A 13,325-nucleotide genomic window follows, 5' to 3' on the forward strand; every position below is an offset into this window, starting at 1 on the left:
ATTTTAGTTCCTCTTCCATATTTGAATTGGATTGTTTGCTTAATTTGCTATTGAGTTTTATGAGTTCCTTATATATTTTGAATATTAACCCCTTATCAGGTATATGATTTGCAAATATTTTCTCCCATTCAGTAGGCTGCCTTTTAATTTTATTGATGGTATTCTTTTCCATGCAGAAACTTTTTAGTTTGATTAGCCCTGGTTTTTCATTCTTGCTTTTTTGTTGCCTTTGCTTCTGGTGCCAAAGCCAAAAAATGATTGTCCAGACCAATGTCAAGGTGCCTACCCCCTGTGTTTTGTTTCTATGAGTTTTATGATTTCAGGTCTTACAATGAAGTCTTTAACTCATTTTGAATTGATTTTTGTGTGTGATGTAAGATTGAGGCCCAATCTCATTGTTTTGGCTGTCCGGTTTCCCAAACATCATTTATTAAAAAGATTGTCCTTTCTTCATTTTATATTTTTGGCTCCTTTATTGTAAGTTTATTAGCCATCTATACATAGGTTTATTTTCTGACTCTACAGTATTACATTCAGCTATGTGTCTGTTTTTATTCCAGTATTTTGCAGTTTTTGATCAGTGTAAGCCCATATGGCAAGTCCCGTTTTCTTGAAAGAGCCTATCTCTTTGTCCCTAGAAGGTGAATAGATAGTCGCATGGCAGTTTAGGGAATGAGGGGCAAAAGACTCAGAATACTTGTAGGTGACTGCTCCTACAGGAAAGAAACCCCAAGGTGGCACAAAATCGGCATGCTTGTCACAGAATTAACTGCAGTTTACTCAGGAGCCATCTCCATATTTTAAAGTGCCATGCTCTTTGATAGCAACTCAGTGAAATACCTTTCAGTTTTAAAAACTCGGTAAAAATTTAATATGATTCTCTATGGATGGTTATAGAGAACATGATAGTAATTTTAAAAACACATTTTTTTTTTCAAGAATGCAGGATCCTGCTTTAATGATTAAAGGTAAAGGGAAGAATATGCATTCAACCAGACTCAAAAGTGGAGAACTGATGCAGAGAAACAAAAAACTTGCTGGAAAAAGTGGTGAGGCATATTTGATTTCTTAATTTTTTTTTTAATTAAGTAACTTATAGACATAGAATTCTGGTACTGAAAAGGAATTAGAGATTATCTATCTCGACTTTCTCATTTTACTGATGAGGAAGTTCATAGAGGTTGAAGATTTTTACCAGCATTGCACAGCTCATTGGTTAACTAGGACTTGGTCATGAACTACTGGCTTATTAGCTGGTATTTTTTCTATACTTCTATTCGGAGAGAAGAGTTACCTTCTCTCCTTGAAAAGAGAACCCTTTTCAAATTTAGATATGTGATCTATTTGTGGTGTGACCAACGTAGCATAAGGCTTCGAGAAATCATACTAAGAGGAATAGAGGAAAAGATAAGGCAAAATTACTATTATTCTTTGGTGTTATTTCTCTGTTCCTATAAAACCCCAAAGAATAACCTAAGAAACTATGAGAAACCATAAGACTGTAGAAAGACTGGTTAAGATATAATAAGGGGGGGGGCACCTGGGTGACCCAGTGGGTTAAAGCCTCTGCCTTCGTCTCAGGTCATGATCTCGGGGTCCTGGGATCGAGCCCCACATTGAGTTCTCTGCTCAGCGGGGAGCCTGCTTCCTCCTCTCTCTCTCTCTCTCTCTCTCTCTGCCTGCCCTTCCGCCTACTTGCGATCTCTGTGTGTCAAATAAATAAATAAAATCTTAAAAAGAAAATATACAATAAGGGTACAATTGGCAAAATTAAAATATGCACTGTAGGTTAAATAGTAAGATACCATTGTTAAATTTCCTAAATTTAATAATAATTTGGTTATTTAAGAGAATGTCCTTGTTTTTGGAAAATACACACTTAAGTATTAGTGAGTAAAGGGGCAGGGTGTGTTTAAGTTATTACTTATATCTATGTCTGTGTGCATGCATGTGTTTATATGAAAAGGGAGATAGAATGATACAAACAGATAGCAGAATACTAATAATGGGTGAATCTTTTGTTCTCTTTTTATAACTTTTTTGTAAGTCTGAAGTTTTTTCCAGATAAAATATTTTAAAAATTCAGTGAACTGAAACAAGACATAAATACCTTTCATATGTATAAGTATTACCCAGTTAGAAAAATATAGGAGAAAGTCCCATTTATAATAACTATAATGAAGAGAAAATACCTGCTCTACACCTAATAAGAAATGTGCCTTGCCTATAAGAAAAGAGTTGAAGATTCTGCTGAGGGACTTAAAAAAAAAAAAAAAAGAGACTTGAATAAATGGAAAGAAGAATCTTACTCTTGACCATAAATATTCATCTAAGAAATTTATCTCCCTAATTGAAATTACTCTATAAATGTGTGAGAGCTCAATCAAAAACAGATTTTTGTTTATTTGCTAATTGTTTTGTTTTGTGTTGCTTTATAAAGCTGGAGATTAATTATGAGAATGTTATAAAATGATACTGAACATGAAAGACTAGCCTGGAAAATTCTGAAAAATAAAAGCACAGGGAGACTGGAGAGACAAGAACCTGCTGTACATAATATGAAAGCAATTAGAAAGCCATATGGATTAAAATAATTGGGTTAGGCATAGGAATAGACAAATAAATTGATGAAACAGTATTGAGTTTAAATGTAGAAGCCTGATAAAGTGTGAATTTGGGGGAAGGTATATAATAAAGGTGGCATCTCAAATTGGTAGCAAAAAAAAGGACCAAACAGTAAATAGTAAAAACATAAACAAATTTTGGATGGATATCTATAACATTCCATATACTAAATTTAATTCCATTTTGGCCAAAGACTAACTGAAAAAAAAATTCTAGAAGAAAACATAAATGAATTATTTTTGTAATCTCTGAGGAGGAAAAACCTTCTTAAAGAATGACAAACCCAGGGACGCCTGGGTGGCTCAGTTGGTTAAGCAGCTGCCTTCAGCTCAGGTCATGATCCCAGCGTCCTGGGATCGAGTCCCACATCGGGCTCCTTGCTCGGCGGGAAGCCTGCTTCTCCCTCTGCCTCTGCTGCCACTCTGTCTACCTGTGCTCGCTTGCGTGCGCTCTCTCTCTCCCTCTCTCTCTCTCTCTCTCTGGCAAAAAAATAAATAAAATCTTTAAAAAAAAAAAAAAAAAAAAAGAATGACAAACCCAGAAGCCAGGAGAGAAAAGAATGATAAAATTGACTACACATATTTTTAAAAAGATTGCATGGAAAATACCCTAAAGAAAATCAAACATTGAACACAGAAGAAATATTAATAACACATAGCAGGGGTTAATTGCATTAACATGAAGAGAGCTCTTAGACAACAATAAAGATAAAGAAAAATGAGTAGGGAAAATGAACAAGCAGTTTACAGGGAAAAAATATACATATATATATATATATAAATAACTTATATATAATATAAGCACCTAGTTGGCTCAGTCAGTTAAGCATGTGACTCTTGGTTTTGCCTGAGGTCATGATCTCAGGGTGTTGAGATCCAGCCCTGCATCAGGCTCCTTGCTCACCTCCGAGTCTGCTTGAGATTCTCTGCCACTCATTCCTTCTCCCTCTGCCCCTCCCCCTGCTTGCATACACTCTCTCTCTCTCTCTCTCTCAAATAAATAAATAAATAAATAAAATTTTTTAAAAAATAATTGAAAGGATTAGCATCTCATTTATGATTTAAAAAATGTAAATTAGGAAGTACTGTTTTCACTAAGAGAATGTCAAATGTTTAAACATTTGAGAATTCCTAGTGGTAATAATATGGAAAAAGTAAGCATTCTCTTATTTTCTTGGTAATACTGTAAGTTTATTCAGTCTTTTTTTTTTAAAGATTTTTTTTTTTATTTATTCAACATAGTGAAAATAGGGGGAAGACCAGAAGGAGAGGGACAAGCAGACTGTGCACTGAGCACGAAGCCTGATGCAGAGCTCAATCTCCAGACCCTGAGATCATGACCTGAGTTGAAACTAATTCTGAGACACTTAGCTGACTGAGCCACCCAAGTGTCCCTGTTCAGTCTTTTCACTGGGCAGTTTATTTACATTCTTCAGACTTTTAAGTCACAATTCTTGAATTGGCAATTCTACCTAAGGGATTTATTCTGGACACTCCTGGGTGGCTCAGTTGGTTATGCATCTGGCTCTTGATTTCGATTCAGGTCATGCATGATCTCATGTGTTTGATGTAGAGCCTGCTTGGGATTCTCTCTCTCCCTCTACCCCTGTCCCTTCTCCCTTTCCCCATTCACATGTGCATATTCTCTTTCTCTCCCAAAACAAAACAAAAAAAATGATATGGCTATAGTAATCAAAATAGCATGACATTTCCATCAAGATAGGGAAACAGATCAATGTAATGTAATGTACTGAGTTCCGAAATAAACCCCGAGTTTTGACAAAGGCACAAGGCTTTTTGTGGAGAAGAATAATTAGATATCCATATGCAACAAAATGTTATTGAATGTCTCTATATATTCTAAAAATACTGTATTTTGTTTTTGCCCAAGGTACTTGAAGATCAGATTGCTCCTTTCAAAACTTTTTAAAAAACCTTATTAGGCAGGTTTGGTGTAGGCTTTACAGCTAGTTTAGCCCTTTCTACTAAGACATGACCTGTTAAGCGTCTCTACTAATGCTCTCGTTGTTACCAAGGTCACTCTCTTCCGGCTGTCAGGAATGTACATGTTTCCCCGCTGGTGTGATCTCTCAGGATTGTTGTTTTATAGTTCTTGGGTAGTTGTTCTTACCCAGCCTCATGAAGCCTCAACCTGTGCATGAGCACTGTAGTATTTAGAAAGTGATAAAGGAGTCCCTTTTGTAGATTTCTGGTACCTGTTCTCTATTCCCTCATCTCTGGTACCCTACTGTGCAAAATCTAATCATCCTAGCCTCCTGAAACTTAAATTTATTTCCTCAGCTCAGAAGCTTCACCTTGCTATGCTTGTGCTATATTCTGGAAAGTGCCTCCAGACAGCTCAGTTTGTTGTTTCCCTTCTCTGGAAGAAGTCATAGATCTGAATTGCCTGTTTTCCAGTGTCTTAATATAGGGTTGTTTTTTTTTAATCTATATATTTTGTCTAGTTTTTTTAGTTGTTTGCAATGGAAGGGCAAGTCATGGCAATTATTAAGTTGTGATTGGAAGTGAATGTCTTCTCCATCTTCGTTTTCATTGAAAAATTTTGTATTCTTAATTTGTTATTTCTAATAAATTACATAACTAGCAAGTACAACTGGCAAAAACAGATCTTGAAGTAAAGACTGCTTTTGTTTTGGTAAATACAGTTTATCTAGTAGGAGCAGAATGCTTTGTAGTTTTGAGTGGGACAAGATAGGCTCAAATGTTCAGAAGTTGGTTTATTTTTCAGTGGAACTGAATGGAGGGAATCTAATAAAGACAAAGCAGATAAATTGTGATCCATTAAAAAGTGTGCTGCTGGGATGCCTGGGTGGCTCAGGGGGTTAAGCCTCTGCTTTCAGCTCAGGTCATGATCCTGGGGTCCTGGGATTGAGCCTCTCATTGGGCTCTCTGCTCGTGGGGAGCCTGCTTCCTCCTCTCTCTCTGCCTGCCTCTCCGCCTACTTATGATCTCTGTCTCTCTGTTAAATAAATAAATAAAAATCTTTTTTTTTTTTAATGTGCTGCTGTACTCAGTTACTTTTGTGAGATTTTAGGATGGAGCAGATTAGCTAGATCAAAATTATAAAAGCTATCATCAGAGTTATTCTGAAATTCAGGAAAACCAAATGAACTAGTATTCATCAAAATTGACAGGATTTTGAGTATTGGTATTTTAGGAGAGACAATGAAGAAATAATACATGATATGTATAACCTGGGAATCTATTTTAATTGTCTATTACCTGGCTTAGGAAATAAAACTATTGTACAGATCAAGATCATGTATCTTTTATTTAATTTTGGAACAACTGTTTGTAGCAAAGAAAGAAATTTAACATTTCCTTTACTGGTCTCATTGTGTTTAATTTCTGTATCTTCCTTGTGTATGTCTGAGATTTTCTCCTCATGGTGTTGTATCACATTTTGGCACTATAGTATCTTGTTGGGTTTAATGACAATCTAATTCTAGATTTAAATAATCTTTTTCACCAGAACTTTTAAGAAGGTAATCTGTTAGTCTTCTCATGTATGCACTTTCATGGGGTTTCAAAAAACATAAACTGCTTACATGATTTATAATATACTGCAAGTATTTTCAAACTAATGACATTTTTCCTTTTATCTTTTTGCATGTAGATAACATTATAGTTGGGTTTATGGATGAAGTACTCTTATAATACAATTCCAGAATGTTGACTGGATTCACTGTTACCTGTATTCTTCCTGGTTTTCAAATAGGGATTATTACTTTTTGTTCTCTTTTGTTTATCCTGTCCTTTCAGAAAAAATGAAGAGGAATGAAATATCTCTGTCTAGCATTAACCGTAGAAACATCTTTGGAGAGAACTTACTATATCAGGCTGCTCTGCATAATGACATTGATCTTGTTCGTCATTGTATAATGAAAGGAGGAAGTGTTAATCAGCCAAGTTATGCTGGTAAGTTGGGGTTACCACACAATTATCTTGAGAGTGGTTTGTAGTTTCTGCTTAGTCACTCCTATGAAAGTATGACAATGTGGGTGTAAGGCAAGTCTCAAACAGAAAGCTTCCAGGTGATTTTTCTGCTTAGGTAGTTCATCACCATCTTCTCCCAGGAAAGTGGTAAGATGAGGAGGGAGGGAGAAGGACATTGTATTTCACCTTCAAAGATTATGCCTGCCCAAGGCCTACCAGGTGGGCCAGGTGCAGTGGCCTTCCACAGATTGATGCTGTTCCTGTGGACTTGCTGGCTTTGCATGGGCATTGTTACTGTCAGACTCAACTTTCAAAGGAAGAGAAGTGAGCTCAAAAGCTGAAAGAAGCTGATGTATGGTGAGCTTGAGGGATACCAAGATAACATGGTAGATGTACAGCAGGACCAATGGCCAGGGATATGGAGAGAACAGAGTACAAGGTAGAAGGGGTGGGACAGGGAGCTCAGAACATTCTTTCTGCAAGGCTGGATCTCTGGTATTGTCTTTTTCAATTGTCTTATTCTCCTGGACAAGAAAGATTCCTTAAGGACACTTAAGTACAGGCACTTAGCAACACTAGGCTACTCTGGGTAGTGCCTTTATGTATCCATAATTTTACTAGTTTTTCTAGACTTTTTCAGTTTATGAAGCAGTGTGAAAGTCTTATGATGCACAGGGATGAACAGGATAGTCCATGAACAAACAGGTGATTACGCTTACTTTAGCAAAGCCTGGATTTATATGATAATCAGGGTTTTAACAGGATGTTACTCTAAATCCCATACCCAAGTGAACCACCTACGTCACTTGCTAACCAGAGCACTTGCTTCCTTACAAAATATGTGGTACTTGCTATTTGTCTCTATCTGCTCCTTAAGTTCAGTAGCAGCTCTAACTTTACTTTATGGACTTCTCAAGAATCTCATAACATATTTCTTTTCATTAGCCCTTTTCTGTGCCATTGTTAACATCCTTGGTGTCTCTTCTCTGCTTGTCTTCAGTCATTTATTGTGCACGTTCTCCTCACTGCCCCAGATATTTCTGTGATCTTAATGAATTCTTTATCCTTAACATACTTTCCTGTCTTTTTGAACTCTCCTATTCTCTACTTTTCCTTCTCACTTGGCATCTTAGCTCTGATCTTTATATCTAGCTATTCCACCTTATAAAATTGCAGAGGGTACTATTTTTAAAGACTTGACTACAACCATTTTCATCAGAGTCACCTGAAATGTTTGTTTAAAATGCAGTTTGTTTAAAATGTTTATTTCACCCTCCAAAACACACACATGCACACACATACATACACATAGTCTCACAATTAAAACCTGTAGGTTAATGCTCTCTGTCAAATAAATAAATAAAATCTTTGAAATCTGTAGATTGAAACCTTGAAATCCACATTTTAACATATTTCCTCAGATGATTTGTATTCTCAGTGAAGTTCAGGAACTACTGGTAAGAGATATATGACCTTCATGTAATATACCAGTTCACTGTAGTCAGCTTTTACAGTATGCCACATATGCCAGATATTGTAAAAACAGAAAGATATGTATACTAGAAAAGTTTGGCTGTATTCTGTGATACAGTCCAAGAAAGGATAAGTGTCTTTTGAGAAATTAATAAGATGTTATAATAACAGACCAATGGTTTTGTCATAGGTAACACATTTGCATTGTAAGTCCTCATTTACATTTTATGATATCTTTGTCTTTGATTAAAAAAAAAAGCAAAACGATGCAATCGTTCTTTACCTATCAAAAATAAGGGTGAAACCAGAAAATAGGCTGAAGAAACTAAATACCCAAAAACAGATCTCATAAAGCTTCTTTGCTAAAACCCTCTCAAACCAATGCCTTGAGCATTATTTTACAAAGAATTCTATCTGACTCCTAAGTCTGTGGCACATTAGAACTGAAAGGAAAGGCTGGCACAGTCCAAGATATTGATAATAGCAAGAAGCTTAACAGCAAGGCAAGAAACAGATAAAAACATAAAAACGAGAGGCCACATTGTTGAGGACTGTATAACATAGAAAAGCATGCACTTACACCTCTGTGGATGTTAACAATTGCTATGTTAGAGCCTATAAGGAATATTATGATTTTTTTTAAATTTTTTTAATTTATTTTTTATTTTCAGCATAACAGTATTCATTATTTTTGCATCACACCCAGTGCTCCATGCAATCCGTGCCCTCTATAATACCCACTACCTGGTACCCCGACCTCCCACCCCCTGCTCCTTCAAAACCCTCAGATTGTTCAGAGTTCATAGTCTCTCATGGTTCACCTCCGCTTCCAATTTCCCCCAACTCCCTTCTCCTTTCTAACTCCCCATGTCCTCCATGCTATTTGTTATGCTCCACAAATAAGTGAAACCATATGATAATTGACTCTCTCTACTTGACTTATTTCACTCAGCATAATCTCTTCCAGTCCCATCCATGTTGCTATTATGATCTTTATTTAAAATTTGTTATTTTTTCTTTCTGGGAAATTTATTATCTTACAAAGCTTTGGAGAGATTTCCTTTAAGATGGTTAAATTTTCAAAAAGAAAAAAATTGTTCTTTTTAAAGTTTTATTTATTTGACTGAGAGAGACACAGTGAGAGAGGGAACACAAGCAGGGGGAGTGGGAGAGGGAGAAGCAGGCCTCCTGAAGAGCAGGGAGCCTGACACTGGGCAGGATCCCAGGACCCTGGGATCATGACCTGAGCAGAAGGCAGACAGACGCTTAACTACTGAGCCACCCAGGAGCCCTGTTTTTTTTCCATTTTAGGAAACTAATTTTTATTTTAGCTTAAGCAAAGCCTAAATAAGGAAAGGAAGTTTCCTAGGAGGAAATTCATCATCTACATTCCAAAGCTAATAACTTTTGGATTTCTTATATTTCATTTTTTATGCTAGACTGGTGGCAGATAATCAGGTTAACCAGTATATGCACTGATAAGCAAATTTCTGCAGGTCCTGAAACCTAAATGAAGTCACACTTTTTATCAAATACTATTAGAGGGAGATAATTTTTATATTCTGTTTTTAAAAATAGGTAGTTCTTGGGATTCCTGGGTGTCTCAGATGGTTGGATGTCTGCCTTCAGCTCGGGTCATATCTCCGGGCCCTGAGATCAAGCCCTACATCGGGCTCCCAGCTCAGCAGAGAGTCTGCTTCTCCCTCTGATGCTCTCCCTGCTTGCGTGTGTGCACTCTCTCTCTCTCTCTCTCAAATGAATAAAAAAATAAAACAGGTTGTCCTTAAGTGGTTATGTTTTAAAAGTTCACATGTGAAGTTCAGTTCATTTGAAATTTCTTGTAACATTATGGAAAATTTCAAACATACTGAAAAGTTAAAAGAATTCCACATTAAGCTTCCAGAAACCCCATACCTAGATTCTATGTACTTATTTTTATTGCGTACTTACTATCAAGGAAAATACTCATGTATTTCTCCTCTACTTATATTCATAACACTTCTGATACCAGATGTATGGCATTTTTGACACATCAAGCAATTCTCCCAACACCACCTGGGTGTCCTGCAATTTAGTTCATTTCTGACACTAGCCCAAATTAGTACAGAACACACAGGTTAAGGGATCAGTCAGCCACCCCCACTTCAGATGCCAGTCACAAGTAGTAGGTCCCTGGATTACCCACAATTTTTGTTCAACTTGGCTACAAACTGGAGGTTCCCATGATCCTTTCCTCAAATTTGATCTTTTCCTAAAATAGTTAACAGAACTTAGGGAAACACGTTTACCATATAAGTTTATTATATAATAAAGGATAAGACAAAGGATACAGATGAATGCCCAGATGAAGATACAGAATCTGGCCTGGGAGGGTCCTGAGCACAGGAGCTTCTATCCCTTGGGAATTGGAATATGTTACCTTCCCAGCATGTAGATGTGTTGACCAACCTGGAAAAGTTCTCTGAACCCCAGAGTTTGGGGATTTTTATGAAAGCTTCATCATGAAGGCAGGGCAGGGGAAAAGGGGATGTGGAGCTGAAACTTACAAGTTTCTGATCATGACTTGGTCCTTCTTATGACCAGCCCCCATCCAGGAGCCCTACAAAAGTTGCCTCATTAAGACAAAAGATACTTCTGTAACCCAGGGAATAGCAAGGAATTTAGGATCCCTGTGTCATATACTTTTATCACTTATGGAATTGCAAAGGTCTTGGGGGTTCTCTATGAGAAGCTTGGGTGTGAGACCAAATACTAGAACAGAAATCTGTCCTAGCACCCTTGTTTATTAGAGTTTAGGAGCTCTGTGCCAGGAATCAGGGGGCAGATTTCACAGAACACCTCAACTAATGTTGAGCTAAAGTTCAATAGTCTTTTTTTCTTTTTGAAAAGTAAAATTTTCATACTGTAAAATACAGATCTTAAATGTGCTGTTTGATGAATTTTGACAGATATATTCACCTATGTAACCCAAACCTCTATCGAGATAGAATATTACCAACATTCCACAAATTTCCCTCAGGCCTCTTTCCAGTCATTCCCCATCCCCACTCTCTAGAAGCCACTGTTGTTCTGATATTTCTCTGATATTTTTCACTATTTCTGGTAGTTTTGCCTTTTCAGTATTTCACCATTAATCATGAGGTTAGCTGTAGGTTTTATAGCTGCTCTTTATATTGAGGAATCCATTCCTAATTTCTTGAGTATTTTTTATCAGGAATGGATCCTGGGTCATAATAAATCATGCTCTTATATATTGTTAGATACATTATGCTGCTATTTTGTTAAGGATTTTTGCATGTATGATCATGAGTCATATTAGTCTGTAATTTTTTGTTGTTGTAATGCTTTTGTCTGGTTTGGGATCAGGATTTGCTAATATTTTGTTAAGGATATTTATGTAACCTATATTCATAGGTAATATTGGTTCATAATTTTGTTGTAATGATTTTGGTATTGGTATCGTTATGTAGACTTCATAAAATGAGTTAAGAAGTATTCTCTTCTAGTTTCTGGAAGAGTTTTCTTAATACTGGAAGTTTTTTCTTAAATGTTTGACAGAACTTAGAGTGAAACTATAGAGAGAGCCTATAATTCTTTCTCTGTAATTTAATTTTGTTTGTTTGTTCTTTTGTCAGTTTTGGTAAGCTGTACTTTTTTAGGGTCACCTGAGTGGCTCAGTTAGTTAAGCGGTACTTTCTTAAGGAATTTGCCCTTTTTATCTAAGCTATAGAATTTATTGTCATAAAGTTATTTATAATATTTCCCTATTATTGTTTTAATATCTATAGATCTTTAGGGATATTTATCTTTCCTGATATTGTTCATTTCCTCTCTTCCTTTTTTCCTTTCTCTTTTTTTTTCTTTCCATCCTAAAGTAGTTTAAGCTAGAAGATTATCAATTTTATTGCTTTTTTTTTTTCCCAAAGAACTAACATCTGGCTTTAAATTTTTCTCTCTTATCTGTATTAAATGCTATTAATTTCTGCTTCTTTTGACCTCTGCTTATTTTGGGTTAATTTTTTTCTTTATTTAGCTTCTTAAGTTTAAAAATGAGGCCACAGATTTTTGTACATTTTTCCTTGCTATGGTCATTTAAAGCTTTAAATTTCCCTCTAAATACTGCTTTTGTTACATCCAACAGATTTTAATATGTTATATTTTCATTATCACTCACTTTGAAATACTTTTAATTTTTGTATGATTATTTGTTTGACCCCAAGATTATATTAGAAGTTGTTAAATTTTTAAATATTTGAGGATTGTCCGGCTATGTTTCTGGTATTGATTTCTAACTTCATTCCTTTGGTTAAAGGAATATACTTTCTGTGAATCTGATCCTTTTACATTTATTGAGAGTGGCCTGTTACCTGGTATGTGATCTTCTTGCTTAATATCCCTTATATACTTGAATGTTTATTCTTCAGTTGTATCTAACGTCATTTAGATAGTTGTATCTATCTTCAGTTGTATCTAAATGTCATTTGGATGAAGATGGTTGGTAATATTCAGATCATGTCTGTATTTATGGATTTTTTGGTCTAGTCAAGTATCATTTTATGAGAAGAGTGTAGAAATATTAACAACTGTGATTGTGGATTGTTGGTTTCTCCCTTTAATTCTGTCCATTTTTGCTTATATTTTGAAATTTTTTTATTAGGTACATACACAGTAGTAACTGTCATGTCTTCTGACCTTTTAATTATTATAAAATACCTCTCTTTATCTCTAGTAATATACTTTGCCTTGAAGCTACTTTATGTGATATCAATATAGGCATCCTAGCCTTCTTATGCTTCTCATCTGTTTGCTATGTCTTTTTCCATCCTTTTATTTTCAACCTATGTCTTTTTTTTTTTTTTTTAAGATATTTATTTATTTATTTACCTGACAGAGATCACAAGTAGGCAGAGAGGCAGGCAGGGGGTGGGGGGAAGCAGGCTTCCCGCTGAGCAGAGAGCCCGATGCAGGGCTTGACCCTGTGACCCTGAGATCATGACATGAGCAGAAGGCAGAGGCCTAAGCCACTAAGCTACCCAGGTGTCCCATGTATGTCTTTTTATTTAAAATTTGTTTCTTGGGTGCCTGGGTGGCTCAGTGGCTTTGCCCTTTGGTTCAGGTCATGATCCCAGAGTCCAGGGATGGAGTCCCTCATCAGGTTCCCTGCTCAGCAGGGAGTCTGCTTCTCCCTCTGACCCTTTCCTCTCTCATGCTTTCTCTCTCTTACTCTTTCTCAAATAAGTAAAATCTTTAATAAATAAAATTTATTTCTTA

At 36.1% G+C, this 13,325-nt stretch overlaps 1 protein-coding gene across 1 annotated transcript in view; it reads left to right on the plus strand.

Moving 5' to 3' along the window:
• ANKRD31 (ankyrin repeat domain 31) overlaps positions 1-13,325 on the plus strand; it is a 160,979-nt gene that overhangs the window by 46,216 nt on the left and 101,438 nt on the right. Inside the window, 2 exon segments of the mRNA XM_044266987.1 lie at positions 940-1,049; positions 6,408-6,563. Of these exon segments, the coding sequence (XP_044122922.1) occupies positions 940-1,049; positions 6,408-6,563 (266 nt within the window).

The sequence above is a fragment of the Neovison vison genome, chromosome 1, assembly GCF_020171115.1.
Source record: "Neovison vison isolate M4711 chromosome 1, ASM_NN_V1, whole genome shotgun sequence".
Taxonomy (NCBI): Eukaryota; Metazoa; Chordata; class Mammalia; order Carnivora; family Mustelidae; genus Neogale; species Neogale vison.